We start from the raw sequence: 23293 nt of genomic DNA on the forward strand, positions 1-23293 counted from the left end.
TTCCTTTTTACCTCTAACAAATCGTCAGGCCATGTATGCCTCCACTGAGCCACCAGGAAGAACTTGTCCAATTCAGCTGTGTGGAGAGTGGTTAAAAAAAAATCACACAGGAGATGTAACCATTCCAGTGTTTCACAATACTTTAATGTCCTTGTGTCAAGGTACTCCTAATATACAGCTTTATAGATATGTTTTCCTCACAAGTGCACCAATACACGCTGTACACAGATTACAGTCATTGTACACGAAAAGAGCACTGCACCAAAAATTTTGCCTTAAGCTGTTTAGTTTGCCTTGCACGCATTGTGGCAGAAATTACAAGTTGACAGCAAAAAGAAGAAGAAAAAAAAGTACAGTACAAGCATTTCTTATGTTAAGGATATCAAATTGGAATATTATGTCAACAGACTGGTCACACAAACTCGGTGGGTTTGAAATATATCAGTGCTGCACTAAACAACTGCTGTCATGTCCAAGACTGCTGAGACTTTGGGGCCCAAGAGAAACTACACCAACTGGACAATTTATTGGAGCCATTAATCCATTCTTGAACTCCCTGAATCATTTCCCCTCTCCCTCCCCAAAGCACCCCCTTCCACATCCCATGTTGCATGATTATGCTGCAGTGTAAAATCATTCCGTCAGCAGGAACAACAGAAACACAAATACAATCTTGTGCAATACATTTGTCGAAACGTTTCAGCTCTCACAGAAATGAATCGCAGCCATTCACTGTTGTGATGTAACCCCGCCACCAGCCAAGTGGATCAAGTTTTAATTTGGCCTTTTCTCTGGGCAAAAAGGCCGTAATTAAAGAGGTAACAACAATTATCTTGTTGCATAAGAGGTTAGTCGTTTTACAGCTCTGGATAGGTTCCTGCTCTGGCAAGAAACGAGCTGCTCTCAGCACAGAGAAGCCATACAGAGGATGAGCTGCAACACTCCTTCCATCAAAACTCATTTGAATGTTTATTATCAAAGTATAAATTAGCCTTTTAGTACATTTGTTACAGTAAAAGTTTGTACCTCTATCTACTCTACAGTATATTCTCTAATTATCTTGATGTTACGTATCTTTACACAATGTATTACACAAGAAGGATTTTTTTACTTTGCTACAGCCACACATTAACTCTGCCATACCAGTCGTGCTTCATTACTGTAAACAGCGATCACATATATAATATCATGAATGTGATAATAATCCAGTCTTATAATTTACAACAAAACCAACATACAACTACTAAATAACTTTTTTGTTTGTTTGCTTTTTTCTGAGACATTATAGATATTTTGAAGGTTACAAATGACTGTCGCTGGTCATGATAATGTGGATACTGAACGGACCCACAGCTGAAAGTTAACTCAGAACGTCCTGAACATGACACTCCGGGTGTTTCTCCTTCTTTAGACATACTGCTGCTGGCCTTCCATCAGGTTCATTTTGTCCGAAATTTCATCAAGTGGACAGAGAGTCAAGGAAATTACATTAGGCGAGTAATTTTCTGGTAATTAGCGGCGAAACATTGATGGGGACATGATGAGCAGGCATCTATGAAAGCACACCTTTGCTATGCAACAGGCAGAAAATGTAAACAAGAATATGTATAAGCTATTTTTTTAGAACCCAAAAATGTACCTATGGATCAAAATCATGGGTTGCATTTCTGTGAAGAGTTGTGTATTTGTAGGCTACCATTCACATAAAAACAGTAACTCATTCAAGATTCCACATACATAAATATACATCATCATACATACATCATCTTCAAGTCAGTATCACAGACAAAAGGATATGTTTTCTGGTCAGCTCTTGCATGACTGTCTGAACTTTCCTCTGGAAGGCAACCTGAGCTTCACACATGCATGCGTCTTCGGTTATTTCACCTCGCATTTCCTCTGAAAGCATATTGAGAAAAGGTCATGGTAAAAAGTTCGCTCTTTTGCAATCTTTAGTATGGCTTTATTTTAAAACTGCATCTGGCCTGGGGTGTTTTATGTGGACCCATGGACCTAGCCAACCATTACATTTGTCTGAAGATAAAGAGAGATAAAGTCATATATAAGTAAGTTGTTGTAATACATTTAATTTATTATGTACTGTATGTTGGGACTTTAAAAATCTGAGTTTTTAGTATTTAAAAATGGTACCCAGGTGTAGGTAAGGCTTGTGGCCCACCGCTTCATCCCACCACCATCTCATATAAACTTACCAAACTGTTTGGGGCTTATCCCATTTGAGATGAGTAATTAGTGTGTTATTATAAATGTACATGTAATGTACATCAATTAAGATATGTAACAGACGTAATTAGGCACAATCTTGATTTTGCTTTTCAACTAGTTCATCAAAAATTAGGAAGGCTCAATCACTGAGGGATGTCAGCAGCTACAAGCGTTAAATATTGAGAAAATTATTTTGTTGATATTTACAATCACACAGTACAACATCAAATCACTGATAATCCAGTATACTGCACTGAACGCTCCAAAATGTACAAAAAGCAAACCAAGTCCATTTTCAGGCATGGATCGCATGCTCTGTTGAGGGTTTTACTTGCACCAAACGTCTACGTAAGATCACATCACAACTTCAAATGCCATTGTGAGCTTGTTTGTTAACTTGGCACAACACACTTTTGTGTGCTGTAAACTCATATAGCTTAAAGTTGGACCCGTAGGAGCAACACAAAGCTGGACTCTGCGGTCTTGGTTTCCTCAGAGCAGACACCTCCCTACCTGGAGAAAGCCAAAACAAAGACATAAAAGGACTGGTAATAAATATATCCATAACATATAGCCTTTTCAGAGGCTGAGAAAGCTATAGCACACACAAGTAATCTGAACTGGGGCATTAATAAAAAAACAGTAGGCTACATTTGCATGGAAAATTAGCATCTCACCTTAGGTCTTCTTGCATAGTCTGAGACGGTTTGGGACTAGTCCAGCACACTGTCCACATCTTCTTCAAGTAGCATTAGCAAAGACCACTGAAGGAGCCCCTATCCAGCTGTCAAGAACTTGATTGGTCATAGTTCCTTTGAAAAGTCATGGCCATGTGTGCCATGCCTCTGTGTAAGTAAGTACCAATCTGCCACATCGTTTCAGTCAGGCTGACCTCAGTGGTGACTGCACTACACTAATACTTATAGTGCAGCAAAACATTAGCCACAAACTAATCTGCCTCATAGTTCCTGCTGTCTGAAAGGAAGTTTTTGTGTGGTACTGACAACAAGCAAAACTGTAAGGTTGGTCTGAAGCTCTCCACACAATGATGTAATGGCTGCTACACTTGAAGACTTTATTAAATATGTATATAGACAATTTATTGACAAGTTCCAATAGATTGTCTTAGATTCTTACGTGAGCATGTTTTCTGGTCTGCGTTCAACACATATCCCTCTCGACACTTGCAGGTATACGAGTCGCCATTGTTCACGCAAATGTGCTGGCAGTCGTGGTCCTGGGGACATGTATCCGAACCTGAAAAGAGACACTTCCACATCTAACTGACTTAGTCTACTGATGTCAGTCAAATAGCCCTGGATGGCCTTAAAGCAACTACATGGAACTACATGGATCAATTTTGTGTTGATTTTGGCGGCCCCTGTGGAGAAAAGTGGTAGTGTTTCCGGCACTCATATTTCATGCAAGCGAGGAAGCAGGGGGAAAAAAGTACATTTTTGGGTTGGGGCTAGGTCTGAGGTCAGTGCAGCGTCAGCTGACCAGCTGGTAGGGCAACAGCTTGGTCTGGACGGTGGGCAGAGCAGCCAAACATGGCTGCAGGAAGTGATGGCAAAGGCAGGGAGGATGAGACATCGAGTTGCTGTGGGGCTGCGGAGCTACAACCAAGATATGTCAATATGTTAATGAGGCTAACCCACAGGTTTACTAACTACATTAATGTTAAATTAGCTTATATCTATACTTAATGCACAGCCTTGGAGTCAGATCCAATGGACTCTTCCACTCTGATGTAAATCATTTCGTCTGATGTTGTGGTGACACCAACCTGGTGACACGCATTATATAGAAACAGAGAATCTTTTTGCTGATCGTTTGCTTATGTAGGTCAGATAGAGGCTTCAGTATTAAATTGAGACTGTTTCATAACCAGTTAAAACTCCCTGTAGTTGCTTTAAATTGGCCATCATTCTTTTTTTTATAATTTGTATGAATTTTGAGAGACTTCACCAAAGCATACACAATATATTGGAAAGAACTGAGGTTCTTACGTGAGCATGTTTTCTGGTCCATGTTTAATATATATCCTACTTGACACTTGCAGATGTATGAGTCTCCACTGTTGACACAAATATGCTGGCAGTTGTGTCCCTGGGCACATCTATCCGAACCTGCAAAGAGACACTTACATGTCTGAAACAGTCCAATGATATCAGTCAATAGTCTCATAGCTTGCTGTGGAGACTTGGTCACAGTTCCTTCTATGAGAAATGGATCCCATAGCCATTTGCATCATGCTTCTCGACAGTCACCAATCCCAGTCTTCCATATCTCCTGCTAATTCACACTAAACTTTGTACTGACTGCCCAAAATATTTAAGAAAAACACAAGACATTAGTCATAAGAGCTACACCAAAAGTGCCCCACAAGCTCATACGGAGCATTGGGAGCTGTTTTCAGCCAGCATCAACCCTGCTTGCTTGCTTTGAAGTTCCAAAACAGTTTTGAAAAAAAGGTTTTGTTAGAATCCAGAGATATTAGTTGAAATATGAAATCAGTTTAAAAGAACCAGGTTCTTACGTGAGCATGTTTTTTGGTCTGCATTCAACACATATCCGATTTGACACTTGCAGATGTAAGAGTCACCACTGCTGACACAAATGTGCTGGCAGTCGTGTCCCTGAGCACATGTATCTGAATCTGAAAAGACACATTCTCACATCTAACTGACATAGTCTACAGACATCAGTCAAAGACTCCACAGCCTTACACAATGCAGATCAAGACAAAATATTACCAACAATAGCTGATATTAAGTACAACTACAGTGCATAGAGCCATTCCAGCTCTTGTTGTCAAGACTGATCTTTTGGAGCTGTTAGAAACCAGAGATATTAGTTTAAACATGAAATCAGTTCAGAAGATCCAGTTTCTTACGTGAACATGTTTTCTGGTCTGCATTCAACACATATCCATCTCGACATTTGCAGATGTACGAGTCACCACTGGTGACACAAATGTGCTGGCACTCGTGTCCTTGGGAACACATATCTGAATCTGAAAAGAGACACTGCCAAATGTAACGGTTTTGGTATAGTCAACGAGCCCTTGGCTTGTAATGGAGGCATTGGAAGGCCATCATTCCTTTAATAGTTCATGGATGTCATTGCCTTGTGTTCAATGCCTCTTTCTGCATCTGTCCTGGTCTCCCATGTTCCTTGTTCACTGAACGTGAGCTAAGTATTGTCGGTCTTAAACTTTCTAGAACAGCCCAACATGTTTCTTTGTGTCTATAATACAATGTAGTATTGCTACACTAGCTCTTGTCCAGATGTGATCTGTTTCTGGCAAACCCTAATCCTGTAGAGGTGCTTTAAAGGTGCTTTAAAGTGCAGAAAAAATATCTTCTGCAACATTTAGTCTAGCACCTAAAATAATGTTCTTTCTGGGGGAAACCTGAGACACTGCACCAAGCTGTAGACAACAAAGCTATTGGGAAAGATCCTGTTGCTTACGTGAGCATGTTTTCTGGTCTGCATTCAATACATATCCCTCTTGACATATGCAGATGTACGAGTCACCACTGGTGATACAAATGTGCTGGCAATCGTGTCCCTGAGCACATGTATTCGAATCTGAAAAGAGACACTCCTGTAACTAAATGACTTACTCTATGCACATCAGTCAAAGAGCCCTAGGCTTCTTGAAACCTTTGATGGTTAATCATAGCTTTAACAATTCATGAATGCTACGACTATGTGCTCTCCTACACCTGCCTCATTTTCCCATGTTTCCTGCTCATTCAAGCTGAGCTTTGTGCTGATGACCCTAAATTGTTAAGAGGAACCAAAAAATAATACTCAGAGGGGCTGTCTTAATATCCAGACAAAGGTTTTTGGAGCTGCTTGTGGCAAACCCAAATCCTTGAAGGGTGCTTTAAATTTCAAAGGAATGGGTTTTCAATATTTAATCAAGCACATTATCCGGTGTGTGTTTTTGTGGGAAACCTGAAACATTGCACCAAGACATAGACAACAAATCTATTGGAAAAATACAGTTGCTTACGTGAGCATGTTTTCTGGTCTGCATTCAACACATATCCTTCTCGACATTTGCAGATGTAAGAGTCACCACTGGTGACACAAACGTGCTGGCAGTCATGTCCCTCAGCACATGTATTTGAATCTGAAAACAGACACTTTCACATCTAACTAACATAGTCCAGAGACATCAAAGACTACACAGCTTGTTTGGCATCTGTTGCAGTCACCCATTTTTCCATTTTCAAACCAAAATATTACCAACAAGAGCTGATATGATGTTCGACCACAATAAATAGAGTTGAACCAGCTCTTGCAGTCAACATAGATCTTGTGGAGATATTTTGGGAAATCCCAATGCTGTTGGGGTGCTTAAAGTCTCAGAAGAATGGGCTTTGCAACATTAAGCCAAGCACCTAACAAGATGTTTTTTGTGAAAAACCTGAGACATCAAAGACAAGACATACGCACCAAAGCTGTTGGAAAGATACAGTTGCTTACGTGAACATGTTTTCTGGTCTGCATTCAACACATATCCCTCTCGACATTTGCAGATGTGCGAGTCACCATTTTTGACACAAATGTGCTGGCAGTCATGTCCATGGGCACATGTATCCAAAAGCATATCTGAAAAGAGATATTCACGTCTATCTACATACACACCAGTCGACAAGACCTTGGCTTGTTGTGAAGCCTCTGATTGGCCATGGTTCTTTTTACAATTAATAGGAACTATAGCCAAGAGCTCCATCCCCCTTCCACATCAGTCCAATGCCTCCTGATGATTCAAGCTAAGCTCCTCAACTGGCTGATACAGAGTAACCCACTTTAGCTGCAAGAACTGACAGAATTTGCATGACCATGTATGGAGTTCAGTGCCACTGGGGCCGACCATTAGTGTTAAACCAAAGACTCTGCACTAAGACATGGTCACCAAATCAATTGAAAAGACCCGGCTTCTTATATCAGCATGTTTTCTGGTCTGCATTCAATACGTATCCATCCCGGCACTTGCAGATGTACGAGTCATCACTGCTGACACAAATGTGCTGGCAGTCATGTCCCTCAGCACATTAATCTGTCTGAAAAGAAACACTCCTATAACTAAATGACTTACTCTGTGGACATACTTCAAAGAGCCCTTGGCTTCTTGAAGGCTTTGATTAGTCATCATAGCTTGTACAAGCTTTGAACTGATGACCCTAAATTGTTAAGAACACCCAAAATTATACTCATAGGAGCTGTCTTGATATCCAGACAAAGGTTTTGGAGCTACTGGGGCAAACCCAAATCCTTGAAGGGTGCTTTGAATTTTAAAATAATGGGTTTTCCAACATTTAATCAAGCACATTGTCTGGTGTGTGTTTTTGAGGGAAACCTGAGACATTGCACCAAGACAAAGACAACAAAGCTATTGGAAAAATACAGTTGCTTACGTGAGCATGTTTTCTGGTCTGCATTCAACACATATCCTTCTCGACATTTGCAGATGTAAGAGTCACGACTTGTGACACAAATGTGCTGGCAGTCGTGTCCCTCAGCACATGTATTCGAATCTGAAAACACATCACTCTTGCATCTAACTAACATAGTCCAGAGACATCAAAGATAACACAGCTTGAGCCAAGCACCTAAAAAATGTTTGTTTGTTTTTTTGTGAAAAACCTGAGACACCAAAGACAAGACATTCGCACCACAGCTGTTGGAAAGATCAAGATGCTTACGTGAGCACGTTTTCTGGTCTGCATTCAACACATATCCTTCTCGACATTTGCAGATGTACGAGTCACCACTGGTGACACAAATGTGCTGGCAGTCGTGTCCCTGGGAACACATATCTGAATCTGAAAGGAGACACTCCCACATGTAACTGATTTGGTTTACGGACATCAGTCACAGACATGGCTTGATTGGCATCTGTTGCAGTCTCCCATTTTTCCTGTTCATTTAATCTGAGCTTAGTACTGATTGCCCTACATAATGCAGTACACGCTAAAACATTACCAACACTAGCTGATACGACGTTTGACCACCATAAATTGTGCCGTAACAGCTCTTGTTGTGAACATATATATTTTGGAGCTGTTTGGGGGAAATGCAAATGCTGCAGAGGGCTTTGAAGCTCAGAAGAATGGGCTTTGCAACAGTAAGCCAAGCACCTAAAAAGATGAAAAACCTGAGATACCAAAGACAAGACGTACATACCAAAGCTACTGGAAAGATCCCAGTGTTTACGTGAACATGTTTTCTGGTCTGTATTCAAAACATATCCCTCTCGACATTTGCAGATGTACGAGTCACCACTGGTGACACAAATGTGCTGGCAGTCGTGTCCTTGGGAACACATATCTGAATCTGAAAAGAGACGCTCCCACATTTAAGTGACTTGGTATACGGACATCAATCAAGGAGCTTGTTATGGAGGCCCTAGAAGGCCACCAATCCTTTTAGAAGTCATGGGTGCCATGGCCATGTGCTCTATGCCTCTTTCTGCATCTGTTCCAGTCTCCCATGTTCCCTGCACATTCAAGCTGAGCTTTGTACCGACCAACCCAAAATAAAACATGTATGGGTGCTTTAAAGATCAGATGAATGGGTTTTGCAAAATTTAGTCAAGCACCTAAAATAACAATTTTTGTGAGGGAAACCTGAGACACTGCACCAAGACATAGACAACAAAGCTATTAGAAAGATCAAGTTGCTTACGTGAGCAAGTTTTCTGGTCTGCATTCAATACATATCCCTCTTGACATATGCAGATGTACGAGTCACCACTGGTGACACAAATGTGCTGGCAGTCGTGTCCTTGGGAACACATATCTGAATCTGAAAAGAGATACTGGCAGGTCGAACTGAATTTCTTTAAACACAACAGTCAAGAAGATCTTAAACTGTTGTACAGCCTCTGAATGGCAATTGTTAATTTAACAACATAGTGAAACTACTGTGTAGCCATGTGCTACATACCACTTCCCACATCAATCTCAGTATCTCAATGTGTCCTGCTTACAAGATCTGATATGAAGCATGTCCACAGTTCAAAGTTCCACACCAGCTCCAGTTTTTAGTAAACCCCCAAACTATAAGTGTGCTTTCAGTTCTCCAACATTGAATCCAGCACATTAAATAATGTTGGTTTTGTGGAAACCTGAGACACTGCACTAAGACACAAAAACAAAACTACGGGGAAAGATCAAGTTGCTTACATGAACATGTTTTCTGGTCTGCATTCAACATATATCCCTCTCGACATGTGCAAATGTACGAGTCACCACTGCTGACGCAAATATGCTGGCAGTCGTGTCCTTGGGAACACATATCTGAATCTGAAAAGAGATCGCTGGCACATCTAACTGAATTCCTTTAAACACAACAGTCAATTAGATCTTGGTGTACAACGCCTTTGATTGGCCACCGGACTCCTTACAACTGATAGAAACTACAGCCGCGTGCTCAGAGCCACAGAGCCACAGACACAGAGCCCTACAAGATCTACAAGAGCTGACAGAATTCTGCAAATATGAGTTACTGAGATGCTACTGACACAGAACTTTTGGACCTGTTTTTTGTAAACTCCAAAATTACTGTGATGATTTAAAATACAAGAAATCGGTTTTCAAATTTAAGTGAAGCAGGTAACATTATGACCTTTCAGTTGAAAAGATCCAGCCTCTTACATGAGCATGTTTTCTGGACACTTGGCTTGTTATGGAAGCTGAAAACCTGCCTATCTAACATAATCAGAAGACTTTGGCCAGTTAGCCAGTTATTGGGAATGCCACATGTGTTGAATATGTATTCCTAATATTTCAATGCTATTTTATATTTGAGTGGAATTATTTTCTAAAAGAACATTTTGCGGTTAAATATAAAAAGTTTTAAACTTCAGTGTCTCAATAAGGTGCAGTCATTGTTTATGGTTGGGCATTGAGGAAGAAAGTACATCAGGTACAGGGTGTCCAGTTGTCCTCATACAGTTCTGTAAGATGTGAACAACTGGATTGTTAAATTATATTCATTCACTTTCCCATTTAAACTCGGGTTACCTCATTGTTAATAGAGAGAATACAAAACAGATTGACCTTATAGAGGTCCTCTTTAAGCTTGGGGTTTGATAATGTGCATTCAAAGTACCATTGGGGTGCAGTCCTTGTTGAGCTAGAAATATATAGTTGACCACAATTTGCCAACATGGGTGTCAAAACTTTGATGCAGACCATCTCAGAACTGCATTCTCTCCAAATAGAACATTATTCTTCCAAGCTCACAAGCTGTTTTCATCACACCAAGGATGCTTTAAAGCTCAAACAATCTTTTGAAACATCCAGTCATGGATAAAACACAATGTGTTTTGTGTTGAAACCTATGACACTGAACCATGACATTGACACAAAAGATGAAGATGCTTACTTGAGCATGTTTTCTTGTCGGCGTTCAAAACATAGCCCACACGACACTTGCAGGTGTATGAGTTGCCATTGCTGACGCAAATGTGCTGGCAGTCATGTCCGAGAGCACATGCATCCACACCTGAAAAGAGACACTTCCATGTCTGATTGGCTTAGCCTAATGACAACATTCATTAGTGTGTTACAGAGTATTAGTAAGGTGTAAGTATGGATTAATTAATTGCGCAAATTACTCATTCCACTTAGCCATATGCTAATTATCATGCAGAATTAAAACAATATTCTAATATTTACAATGAGCAATATCATCAAGGAAAGCGGGCATGCAAAAAGTATGTCTTTGTATCTGTGTTCTCCATCCTCCAGTTATTAATTACAGATAATCACTGGTCAGGTTTAAATGCTTATCTTGGTTTTCCATCACAAAATTCCATGTAGCTCTGATCACGCAAGAGAAAACCCAACTGGAAGCAACAGTCCATCCTTTTCGCATGACTTTTCCAGTTGGGGTGATTGTGGTGGATGAGGGAGTGTACGAGGCCTGAGTGTAACACAGTGGTTGGTTAAACCCACTCCTCAGGTGCAATCAGCACAATTCAGCTGTAACCAGTTGAATTAGCATGGTAGAGACAACAAGAAGATCTTGTTAGCATGAATAGCACATGTAACCATTGTAATTGGTTTGGGTGGTATCAAAATTTGAAATTTTTTTTCTACCTTTTTCCCATTTCCAAAACTTTGGTATCACCCAAATATCTTACAAACATTGAGTGGTTGAATGAAGGATAAAGCAACATTCCGCATGCCTGCAGCCTGCAAGCAGTCATGTACAACATAAAAGCGTCAAAAAAGACTTTAGAATGAAATGAGGCAACACTTCGCATCCTTAGTGATTTGTTCATTTGTAAATGTATGCTAGCTATTGCCTTTATAAAACATCACATTTTGATTACAACATCACATTTCTATTGACTTCATTTCAACTTTACATGCCAGCCTTCTCAATAGGAAGTTTTGCATACTGAGCATATAGAAAGGTAGCACTGTAATTAAGAAATATCTAACTAACTGTTTAGTTCTTTAATCGGTGCTTTCCCTCTGAAATCCATTTTTGTCAAATTCAGTGCAAGCTGATTTATTTTTTGCCTTGCACAGTAAGAGATTCTAGGGGTTCAAATGAGGGACCCTGGCAGCTTGTCACCTCTTCAGGGCACTAAGCAAGGCGCACGACACAAGGCGCAAAATGCAGGGCAGAGAGCAACGAGCTGAGCGGTTCCAGTGGAAATTATAGGCAGCATCATGGTAGGTTTCAACCATTTTAAAGTATTCAACCAAGCAGAATGCCTTCTGAGTTGGCAAATCAACCAACAATCAGAGATGAGTCTTCTTCTTTAAACGGGTTAGTAAAGTGTGTCTGGTATCTATATACTCGATGCTGTCTGTACTACACTACTCTCTGTCACTCCTCATTTCCCTAACAGCAACAGTTAGTGAATGCTTTATGGGTTGGATATCCCAACAAAACAAGTGGCAGTAAATCACCAGTGTTACCTTTACCCTTGTTCTCAAGACTAAAGAAGAGGACTGTTGACTTTAAAGTGGAGATTACCCTATATGGTGCTGCCCATATGATCACAGCTGGAATTAAAATTAAAAGGACGGATCTGACATACCATTGTTTCCTTTAGCGTCATTTCCATTATTTATTCCTTTACCGTCCTCTGCACCATCTAGGCCTACTCCATAACCACCGCCATTTAAGGGAACATCCGCACTTCCCTCATCATTCTTACCACATAAAGTTTCCCTAAATTTGGAAGTGAGCTTCTCAATGACACCATAGGTTTCCACATAGAAGACATGGTCATCCAGTGGGACGCTGGCCATGAGGCGGAGGGACTTCATATCAGCTCGGTCTACTCCCACTGCGTAGATCTCAATCCCAGCTGCCCGGGCTGCCGCTGCTACCTCTTCCACCTTGTCCTGGGGCCTCCCATCCGTCACAATGATGGCCACTTTGGAGATGCTCATGGAGCTTGGACGAGCCCCTGACTCCACGGTGAAAGCTTGCTCCATGGCGGTCTTGATGGCCAGGCCAGTCATGGTGCCTGAAGAGAGGGGCTCAATGCGGGCCAATGCCTGCTTCAGGGAGGGCTTATCAAAGTAAGTCTTCAGCAAGAAGTCAATCTGCACGGTGCTAGCATAATTGACAAGGCCCACTCGTGTGGCATCTGAGCCAATCTCCAAGCTATCCACCATGTCTTGCAGGAACTCCTTAGCCTTCTCAAACTCAGCAGGGCGCACACTGCGGGAACTGTCTATGATGAAAACCAGGTCGATAGGCCGATTTCTGCAATTTGGTCTGGAGGCTGCAAAGAATAAAAGGATGTTAGTTTAACATAATTTAACATAGTTTTTAACATATTTTGACACTGTAATCATCAATTTGGAAAGAAAAAAAATCTCTCTTAACCCCGACATAGCCTGCCTAATCACTTGTATATACCCCTACAAGCCCCCACACACAGACAGACACACACACATATACACACACTTCCTCTCATATGTGTGTGTGTGTGTGTGTATATATATATATATATATATATATTTTTTTTTTTTTTTTTTTTTTTTTTTTTTTTTTGAGATCCACTGAAAGGTAAAGCAGCTGAAGCAGATTCTGAGGTTTTGCATAAAGATAACATGCAGCAGTACCAGGTATTATAGGATGTTATGAGACCAGAAATCCAAGTTCCAACATCAAAAGTGACAAATTCTGACCTAACATGATACTTGAATATCCTGTCATGCCATAAAAAGACAACTGAATGATAACCAGCTCTTATTTTTTTAATTACCTTTAACTTTTGTAAAGGATGAGGTAAAGGCTTAACTTATATATTTGACATCAGTATGCACTGAATGCATGCATATGCTGTGAATTTGAAATCAATAAGAAAACCCAAAGTTAACTAGTGAGGAAGCCAAGCAGGACTGTCCATATCTGCAGCAAATTAGAGATGACTCTGCCATCAAGGGCTGTCTCTCAAGACTTCAAAACTTCAAGATTCAAAGCTACTATATCAGTAGGCTTTCATCATTTTCAAAATTTTATTCCAAATGTTTGCAGCCTGTCAAAACCAATGTGTTGATGTTATAATACAATGAAACTAGGAAACCCTGAATTATGTAAGAAAGAAAAATCATAGCCGGAACCACATAGACCTGTAGTAAATAAATATTTGAATGAACCTAGTGAGGTTGTGATTTTTCATTTGAGTCATCTCTGAGACTATTCAATTTACCAGGGGGGGGACAAGAAATAGCCAGACCAAATCTGTATTTTGGGACCTGATTGAGAAAATTATGGCCAAGGCTCACTACCTGTGCCAGTTCTGGTGAGTGTAGAAATGCCACCCAGTTCTCTTGCAAGCTGGTTGAAGGTTGGAGCTGGCACTGCTTTGTGCCGGAAGAGAGGCTGGTTTTTCTTTGGAAGCTGGTGATGCGAGGATGGATAGCCATAAAATCCAGAGTTAGTGCCACGAGCTTTGTCAGCACAGGAGGAAGAGCAGAGAGGGGGAAAGCGTCAGGGCGATGCTTGCTTTCATTTGTCTCAAGCAAACCAAGATGCAACAAAGCTGGCATGCATTAAATAGGCCAATTGCATCTATTGGCCTCATTAACTTTTCCATATGATAGTCAGTGAGGAGAAAAGAGTATATATAGGCTGATAGATGCTTTTGCTGACTGATAGGTTTTAATCATGGATCTGATAGAGAGAGAGAGAGAGAGAGAGAGAGAGAGAGAGAGAGAGAGAGATTTTTCATTAAATGCAGACTAGCTGCATTTAAATGGACGATCCTTGCATTGTCATTATTCTCTTTGAAACATTACCATCTGATGCACTGATTAGTTGCCTGCATGTCAAAATGTGGGAGCAAGCCAGCAGCAGAACTGTGCAAGTGTGCAGAACATGGCAAACGCTTTGAAAACACACCCAACATGACAGATACCGTGCTGTTGTTGCTTATCACCTGAGGTGGTTAACAGGTGGGTTATATTCTCATTAAGCAGCCTCAGACAAGCCACATAATTTCAACCAACCTCCAGAGTCAGTTCTCCCTCTGCTTTGTGTCAGATGGTTGCTGACATCCGGCCGGCCGCTCTGCTGCAAGCCTCGCAGCGTGTAATCCCCCGGGTGCACCTCCTGTAAAGTTTCATCGGTTGGCGAGACTTCGACGAAGCTTTGCTCAAGCGTTTTAACATCTTGGAAGCTCTGATAGACCCTCGGTGAAACCCGCGGAGGGTCTAAAGGGCTGTCCGCGGATCCAAACCGTGGCAAAGTGCCCTGGCTGCCCGATGCCAGGACGGCGACACAAAGGAAGACTCCCCACACTGATGAAGTCATTCTGCCTGCTCAGTGTGCTCGCCGTGCGCCTCCGGGTGCCCGTGGGTCCCATGGTGGAGTTCAATGTACCCTATTTATATGTGCCCGGCCACGGCCCACAAGGCGTGGGGAACAAGACATCCAATCCTGAAATATTTGGAGGAAGAGATGGCAGGTCAGTGTGTGGAAATGTGGTTGCAGAGCAAGAGCATTTGGTTTGGAGAACTTTACCTGTCCACAACTCCGATTCTGTTACTGCAGCGAATCCAAATTGCTCTGATTGTCCTAATTGGCTTTACTTTGATTGGAATTTTCAATCAAATATTTATGAGATTGAAAGCCCCACACAACTTAAACCTCAAGTTAAAGCAAAGAAAGTATAAGCCATTACCAGGGTTCATACACAGACAGCATGTTCATTGTCAGTCCTGTCTAAACAACGTTTTCCCAAGACTGAATTGATAATACCCAAACCTGTGAGAGGGGGTATTGGGGGGTTAAAGGTCATAGATATGTACTGAGCTTAAACTAGGCCCACGTATTGTTATTAATATTGCCCTCCACCCAATGCATGCTGGAGCAGGGTCTGCACTCTCATTAGGAATAAGCGAAAAGACTATATTCAGATGGGTGAAATGTTTTTCTTGTTGTTTTAGTTGCTGCTGCTGCTGCTGTTGTTATTATTATTTTTATGATGGTGATGATCATGATGATGATTTTTATTATTGTTATTATTACTGTTGAGTAGTAGTAGTAATGTTTGTACTGTTGTTGTTGATTCTGTTATTTTTTTATTGATTATAAAAGGGAAATTGCTCTTAGCCTGTCCCCCAGTAGAGGTCGGAGGTTAAAGTCAGCTGTAAAATAGCGCCCCCTGGAGCTGATAGGTAGACCTGTGCAGTATCTTGCTGAGTGACGCTTCAGCATGGGGCCCCTCCTCTGGTTGACTGAACTCATGGAGGTCTTTTCAAGCCACCCTGCCACACCAGAGTCATTTGTTCAAGATTGCTAAAATGCTCCTTTTTTGAAGTAACTGCATTTCTTTTCAAGTAATGATAGCAATAACAACAACAACAATAAAAGTAAAATAAAATACTACTACTACTAGCAGCAGCAGCAGTAGTAGTAGTAGTACCAGCAGTAGCAATAACAACAACAACAACAACAACAACAACAACAATAACAATAATAATAATAATAATAATAATAATGATAATGCATGTAGGCCCTAGTTCACAAATTACATATGATAATATCTAAACACTGTGGAATGGACTGTGAGAAGCAAGTAACACAGATCCTATTGACTGCTATTCTCCTGCAAAAGATCCACTCCATGAACTCACTATACATATATCAAATTTATGGAATATTTATTGTATAATTGCATGATAAATTTTACAATGCTGACCTCTAGTGGCACATATAAGCATTAAGGGATGACAGGGCCTGAATTTGCCCAGTATCAGGTGGTAATATCACTCTCTGCATCAAGCTGATGCAGTCTAGGTGATTGAATAATTTTCTGTCGATCACTGTGAATTTGGAAGCATAGATTATCTGTTATACAAAGACAAATAACTCACACTGGACTAGAAAGACCCAATATTTAGATGTAGCATGCTTTCCTCTTATTATAGTGAAGGTTAAACCTCAATGTGCTTATGTTTCTGGTGTCAAGAACAGAAAAGTGCTATATAGGTTAAATAAAGACAACAGATTATACATTTCATTAAATATAATTTGCAGTTAAGGGAAAATGTTTCCACTCAAGCAGTGGATGGAACACAGACAACTCTTACATCTGAGTCAGTTTATTCACTGAAACCTGAGTACTAGGAGGACAGACATTGAATTACATAGGCTATCTATGAGTATTTCCTCATAGCATTTTTCCACTGAACAATTCAAATTAGCCTGTTGTTCTCATGCTATCCCAGTGTTGTTATGACACTTCAGAATAGGAAGCGCAAATGCTTTGCATCAATGCCGACAGCTCATTAGAATGTAGATTCTATCTGACAATGCAAATACCGACTTCCGTAATCACAGAGGTATCATGAGGTATCATGAGCTCTTCACTGGGAACTGTTCATACAGACAAACACAGCAGGACTAATACGTACACGTATTTAATTCTTGTGCATTTATAATGTTGCTGTTGTTACTGTTTGTAAGAATCATTTGTCCATTTTGCTCTTGTTCAGAGCAGGATGGTCCTCTGCATATGTACGTTCCAGGGGACATCATCATTGGTGGACTTTTCCCTGTTCACTTGCAAACTAACAGAACCACCATGCCTGGGAATGCCCACTGCATGCGGTAAGTACAGCCTGATAGAAATTGGTAGAAAATTAGTTGTACTGGCAAATATAAAGATTAGTAGCAGTATGAATACATCTAGGGGTTCCAACTGTATTCTCTCAATCTTTATAGCTATGATGTTCAAATGTTCCTACGAAGTCAAGTGATGACATTTGCCATCCAAGAAATAAACCAACGCACTCCAAAGGTCCTGCCCAACCTGACAATTGGATATGACATCTATGATACTTGTGGAGATGTCACATTTGCCATTAGAGCAACATTTGGGTTATTAAAAGACAAGTTCAATAGCTGTTTTCAACCTGGAGACAGCAATTCTACTGTACCTGAGCCACATGCCAAAGTAGTGATTGGTGAGAGGTATTCAGAGGTGTCCGTCGCTGTTGCACGAATATTAACTCTGTCATCAGTTGCACAGGTATGTTCCATCCATCTTGTCCCTATTGATACTGTTCTTTTACCTGAAGTTGGAATTACAAATGATATGTGTTCCTGTGCATTACTAAAAAGCAAATGGTCAGGTGAGGCAAATTAGATTATGACAGAACAGAATTGAAATTACAAAAGTTTTCAAGGCATCACAACATTTCAACAAAATGATTTTGTTTGCTAAACACAGATTAGTTATGGATCGACCAGCGAGCTGCTCAGTAAGAAGCGAAAGTTCCCCACTTTTCTGCGAACACTTTCTAGCGATACATATCAGACGAAAGCCATTGCTAAGCTGGTGGAGAAGTTCAACTGGAAAATAGTGTCTGTTGTGGGAAGTGATGATGAGTATGGAAAGTACGGAAGTGAACAACTTATTGATATCTTCACTGAAATGGACATTTGCATTGACTTCAAGAAGATCCTTCCTGGTGACTTTTCCGTCGATGAGTCCAAAGCCCATGACAAACTGGAAGAACTGATGGGGCTCCTCAGGAACTCCACTGCTGAGGCCATCATCCTCTTTACCAAGGGAGCCAATGTTGATGTCATCATGAAAGCTGCTATTCAGAACAACCTCAGCAGAATTTGGATCGGAAGTGATTCATGGTCCACATCCACAAGGATTGCAGAGATAAAAGGCATCTATAAGGTCGGGCAGGTCTTTGGATTCATCTCTAAGAGGAACGAGGTCCCTGGTTTTAAAGATTATGTCACTTCAATGTTCCAGGGAACTACTAATCCATTTTTGGAACAATATTTGAGTTATTATCCACGCTGCAATTCCTCGGAGAAGAATAGCAAGAATAATTGTTCTCTAACAAAGAGCCAACATGGGTCTAAGCAATGTCTAGACCCAAGGTGCTTGGTGAATTATATTGACCAGGATGAATCATACAATATCTACGTAGCTGTCAAAGTAATTGCCGAAGGTCTCAGACAATTACTGAAGTGTGACAGTGAGAAGTGTGGACGGAATGCCACATTTACAGCGTTGGAGGTAACATATATCCATCTTACTAATAATTTTTGGTTTCCCTAGTGGGACAAAAGCATCACTTGAAAACACTGTGTCTACACAATAGAGATGTTTAACATTGATGTATATAACTCTTATGGATTATACCTGTTCACATATCACTGAATGCTCTAGTAGTACACTGAACTGCCAACGCTTCACTTTGGTAATGTATGTCTCCACAGCTTTTTCAGGAAATCAAGAAAGTCAACTTCACTGTGGACACCACGCATATATTTTTTGATGATAATGGTGACCCCAGTATAGGCTATGACATTGTGAACTGGGACATGACTGAATCAAAAGTAGACATTAAAACCATCGGAGAGTACTGGCCATCTGGAAAAATCAAACTCCCAGATGATCTCATTAGCAAAATGTGCAATGTGACGGTGAGGTAAAAATTTCAGTGCATAATTATTGCCAAACATAGTCTAGAGATACCAGTACTTATATTGATTTTGATTTGTCCATAAAGGAAACAACCATGAACTGTTCTAAAAGCTGTGCACTAGGACATGAGTTAAGAAAACCTGAGAATGGCTGCTGCAAGAAGTGTGTGCCATGTCACGAAACATCTTTTTCTCCTGGAAAGGGTAAGTGTAACTTAACTAATCTAAAACAAGGCAACCATGCCCATAAACTGTAAACAGCTGAACAGTTTTCCAAATCATATATCCACCATATGGAAAAATGGATACCTAGTCTTCTAAAGTGATTGCCAGTATAGAAATACAGCTCATAATATCAATACGGTTAAGGAATAGGGTAAACTGTGTATGGTTATAACACTTTTGATTTCATCAGCGGTTGTTTGTGCTGCATCTCTCAAACTCTGAAACATGCTTATGTTATTTATCTGTTGTAACAGTAGCTGGGGCTGGATGCAACACATAAAAATATATATGTATATATATTTTTAAATTTAACTTGAAATGGCTGCTCTAAAAAAAAGTCAAGAATTTCGGCATTCTTAAAACTTAAAACCTTTGTGTTTGTGTGTTTGTATGCATAAATACATACTAAAAGTATGTCTCTTTTCTCTGATGTTACAAATTTCTTAACATTTAAACTTTTCATAAACTTTCCCATTCTTTCCATCTATTTCTTATGTATGCAGGGGTTTTCTAGTAACTCTTCCACCAGCTTCAGTGTTTTCCAAGACCTAGAAAATGGCAGCTGAACTGTAAGATTTCTGTAAGCTCAAGAAGGAAGTTGGTCTGTGCAGTATTGTCTAATTTCTGAGTGGTCAAACTGACAATGTTACAACTTTCCTCAGTGTCCTTTTGCTATTTCAATTATTGGCCCAAGAAAGACCTGTGATTATACCATTTTTGAGGTTAAAGTGCTTGCACATGAAATATTGCCTTATAAATTTGTAGGTAACAATAATTATTATCTATTATTACACATTCAGAATTGATATACACAATTTTATAATGAAACCTTTGAGGATATTATTACAGCAAAATTATTTGCAAATGTTTGTGGAGAGTTGTGTAACTGTATCTCAATCTGTGTGTGTGTCATCAGATTTGTAAATGTGCCAAAGAATCTCTAAATGTGTACTGAATTTGTGAATGTGTACAGGAATCTGCATCTGTACTCAGAATCTGTGCATGCATAATCAAAATTGTTAACCCATAATTTTTTTATCCTTCAGCTTAACTTTTAAATCATCTCCATAGTGTCAACACATGTCCAGGAACACATTGCATTCATTTGCAGGGATTGTGTGATTTTACAGTGATGAAATGCTGTGATCTGATAGTTCCTCATTTATGGAGAAGTAAACACTTTACAGTTGCTGTGTTGCCATGTAGTTAAAATTGCATTTCTTTGTGTGACTCCCATAGGTGTGAAGTGTGAGCCTTGCCGTAACTGGGAGTATCCATCTCCAGAGAAGGACAAGTGCTTGAATAAAACTCTTGACTTCCTTAAGTGGTGGGATCCTTTTGCTATCGTGTTGAGTTTCTTTGAAATTGTGGGCATTGTTATTACCATTTTGGTGACCGTTTTGTTCGCAGTCCATCGTAACACCCCCATTGTGAAGGCGGTTGGAGGCTACCTGTCTTTCTTGGAGCTTTTTTCCTTGCTGGCCTGCTTCTGCATCACATTTACGTTCACAGCAAAGCCCTCTACGGCGTCCTGCGTGGCAGGCCTGCCTCTCTTTGGCATATTGTTCACCCTTTGCATCTCCTGCATTCTGGCCAACCTTCTCCAAATCCTAGTGTGCTTCCGCTTTGATCAGAGAAAAAGTGCCTGGCTGAAGAGACTAAATCGCCCTGTGGCTGTGGTTGCCGTCATCTTTTGTGCCCAGCTGATCCTGTGTGTGCTGTGGCTGTACTATCGGCCTCCCATCCCAAAAGAAGTGTACCATGCAAAGACCATCCTGCTGCAATGTGAAAAAGGCTCCAAGGAATTCTTTGGTGTCATGTTGGGCTACAACGCTCTCTTGGCATTTGCATGTTTCCTGTTTGCATTCCATGGGAAACTGCTGCCAGATCTGTATAAAAATGCAAGTTTCATCACTATCAGTATGTTGCTGTATTTAGTCATTTGGATCGTCTTCATCCCGATCTACATCAGTATGGTAGGGAAGTACACACGGGCTATCGAGGCTGCCGCCGTTCTCGTTTCTAACTACAGCATCCTGTGTTGTCACTTGGCCCCCAAGTGTTATATCATGTTGTTCAGGAAAGAGATTAATAGTGAGCAAGCCATCACTGAGTACATCAGGAAGCATTGTGAACAGAAAGGCATAGCTGTAGTTAAATCATAGGCCTTTTTTCTCTTGGCCAATGGACAATGTCAGCAGACTTTGTATGCATGCATCCCGTTATCCCACAACTTTTTGCAGCACATATAGCTTGCTGTATGAATCAGAAATGATCTCCCCAAGCTTGTGTCTCTCTTGCATTGTAATCTTTAACATCATTTCATGGCCTACATAATCACAAAAGAAAGATAAAAAAAATTAACAACCGAATCTGAATCTTTTGTGAAGCCAACTGCTACCAATCTAGGGGTGAAAATTGACTCTGACCTAAAAATGGACAAATAGATAAATGCTGTGGTGGGAAAGAGCTTTTTTCAGCTTAGGAGGCTGTCCAAGGTCAAACCCTTTTTATCGCGTTCTGTTTTTGAAATGGTTATGCATGCTTTTATGACATCCCGTCTTGGCTATTGTAATGCCTTGTATGTCGGCGTTAGTCAGGCCTCCATCTCCCGCTTACAGTTAGTCCAGAACGCTGCTGCTCGTTTGCTAACCGGTACACGTAAGCAAGAGCACATCACCCCTGTACCAGCCTCCCTCCACTGGCTTCCTGTGCCTTTTAGGATTGAGTTTAAAATTTTACTGTTTGTTTTTAAGTGCCTAAATGGTTTCCTGTTTATGCATTATTTCTTTCACAAGTTGAGTCTAAGGAACTTTATATATTTTTTATGCGTTTGATCATAGCATCCACACTTACAAGCTTTATGTTGTGTGACACATTTTACTTCTTGAATAGTAGTTTAGCCTTTTTCTGTTTTCACTGAAATGTTTCTATGTGATTGATACTTCATGACTATGTTAGTTTGTAATTTATTGTACATAATACGTTTTCATAAAGTGCATCAAATAACTCAAACACCCAAAATTTGTCTTGAGAACAAGCTTGTTAAAAATGGGCATATTGCAGAGGAGATGTTTTTATTGATCAATGCTGTTTAAAGTGCGTATTGATTAAATTGCTTTGGATGTCTGAAATTTGGTATCATGATATAGTCTCAGCGTGTTTTGTTGAATCCATTCGCAAGTGCCAGTTTTATCTGCTTAGGCACTTTACCCTTGCAAAGTACTAAAATGGTTTTGTAACTTTGGATGTTGTAAGTAACTATTGCTGAATGTAAATAAAAGCAGGAGAAAACAGCTGAGCTTCTTAATTGTTTACATAATGTGAATTTACCAACTTCATTTTTGTTTTTGTTTTTTTGTCATTGTAAGTACATCTCTATCAATTAGTCACTCTATCATAACAAGTACTCAATATCCTAACTGTCACACAAACAGTCTGCCAGTTTAAGGACTATTAAAATGGAAGCAAAGCTGGGATTGTCTTATGATTATTGCACAGTAGTCTACACAATTAACTCCACTAACAGGAACTTTTTTTAGCTGTATTGTCAGTGTTGTAGATACCTGTTATTTGATATTTTGTAGTATGAACTGTGACTCCTGGTCAGCGTGTGTTAATGTCCTGTCTTTGTCTTTAAAAACAGAACCACACTGAAAATTTTTTTTGAATGAGTTATGTTTGATCATTTTAATTAATATCTGACTATTGGCAGTGCATTGCTTTTGATTATCATACAAAATGGTATGAATGCAGTAAAATAGAACAAGCCACTTTTGTATTGGAAGTCCATCCTCAACAAGGGAGTCATTGTTGAAAGTACCTACTGTTTGCTTTTGCATATGCAAAACAATGTGGCTGTCAAAAGTATCCATTACATAATGGG

At 40.2% G+C, this 23293-nt stretch overlaps 2 protein-coding genes across 6 annotated transcripts; one reads left to right on the forward strand and one right to left on the reverse strand.

Annotated features, from left to right (window-relative positions):
• Positions 1 to 122: 122 nt before the first annotated feature.
• matn3b (matrilin 3b) lies at positions 123 to 15067 on the reverse strand. 4 transcript variants are annotated; one of them, XM_030044072.1, is made up of 8 exons: positions 14736 to 15067; positions 14016 to 14177; positions 12428 to 13003; positions 10636 to 10755; positions 4236 to 4355; positions 3364 to 3483; positions 1798 to 1899; positions 123 to 1463 (listed from the first exon to the last, which is right to left on the reverse strand). In XM_030044072.1, the coding sequence occupies exons 1-8, from the start codon at positions 15037 to 15039 to the stop codon at positions 1408 to 1410; spliced, it is 1560 nt and encodes a 519-aa protein (XP_029899932.1). In that variant the 5' UTR covers positions 15040 to 15067; the 3' UTR covers positions 123 to 1407. The 4 variants fall into 4 exon arrangements, 3 of the variants coding, with proteins under 3 accessions (XP_029899932.1, XP_029899934.1, XP_029899933.1); XR_003927743.1 differs by lacking the exons at positions 123 to 1463; positions 1798 to 1899 and adding exons at positions 1909 to 2739; positions 2904 to 3020; XM_030044074.1 differs by lacking the exons at positions 123 to 1463; positions 1798 to 1899 and adding an exon at positions 1909 to 3010.
• On the forward strand, positions 15065 to 22703 carry LOC115353943 (G-protein coupled receptor family C group 6 member A-like). 2 transcript variants are annotated; one of them, XM_030044070.1, is made up of 7 exons: positions 15065 to 15193; positions 17226 to 17340; positions 17455 to 17761; positions 17963 to 18772; positions 18976 to 19182; positions 19269 to 19386; positions 20647 to 22703. In XM_030044070.1, exons 1-7 carry the CDS (start codon positions 15103 to 15105, stop codon positions 21570 to 21572), a joined length of 2574 nt encoding a protein of 857 aa, XP_029899930.1. In that variant the 5' UTR covers positions 15065 to 15102; the 3' UTR covers positions 21573 to 22703. The 2 variants fall into 2 exon arrangements, with proteins under 2 accessions (XP_029899930.1, XP_029899931.1); XM_030044071.1 differs by having other exon boundaries at positions 18191 to 18772.
• Positions 22704 to 23293: the final 590 nt, after the last annotated feature.

Source organism: Myripristis murdjan, chromosome 22 (assembly GCF_902150065.1).
Source record: "Myripristis murdjan chromosome 22, fMyrMur1.1, whole genome shotgun sequence".
Taxonomy (NCBI): Eukaryota; Metazoa; Chordata; class Actinopteri; order Holocentriformes; family Holocentridae; genus Myripristis; species Myripristis murdjan.

Coding starts and splice junctions, on each gene's coding strand:
- LOC115353943 (XM_030044070.1), top strand. CDS start 15,103: ATGTACCCTATTTATATGTGCCCGGCCACGGCCCACAAGGCGTGGGGA. Junction 18,773..18,975: donor CCACATTTACAGCGTTGGAG/GTAACATATATC, acceptor ATGTCTCCACAG/CTTTTTCAGGAAATCAAGAA. Junction 19,183..19,268: donor GCAAAATGTGCAATGTGACG/GTGAGGTAAAAA, acceptor TTGTCCATAAAG/GAAACAACCATGAACTGTTC.
- matn3b (XM_030044072.1), bottom strand. CDS start 15,039: ATGACTTCATCAGTGTGGGGAGTCTTCCTTTGTGTCGCCGTCCTGGCA. Junction 10,756..12,427: donor ATTTAGGGAAACTTTATGTG/GTAAGAATGATG, acceptor GTCTCTTTTCAG/GTGTGGATGCATGTGCTCTC. Junction 4,356..10,635: donor CGACAAGAAAACATGCTCAA/GTAAGCATCTTC, acceptor GTCTCTTTGCAG/GTTCGGATAGATGTGCCCAG.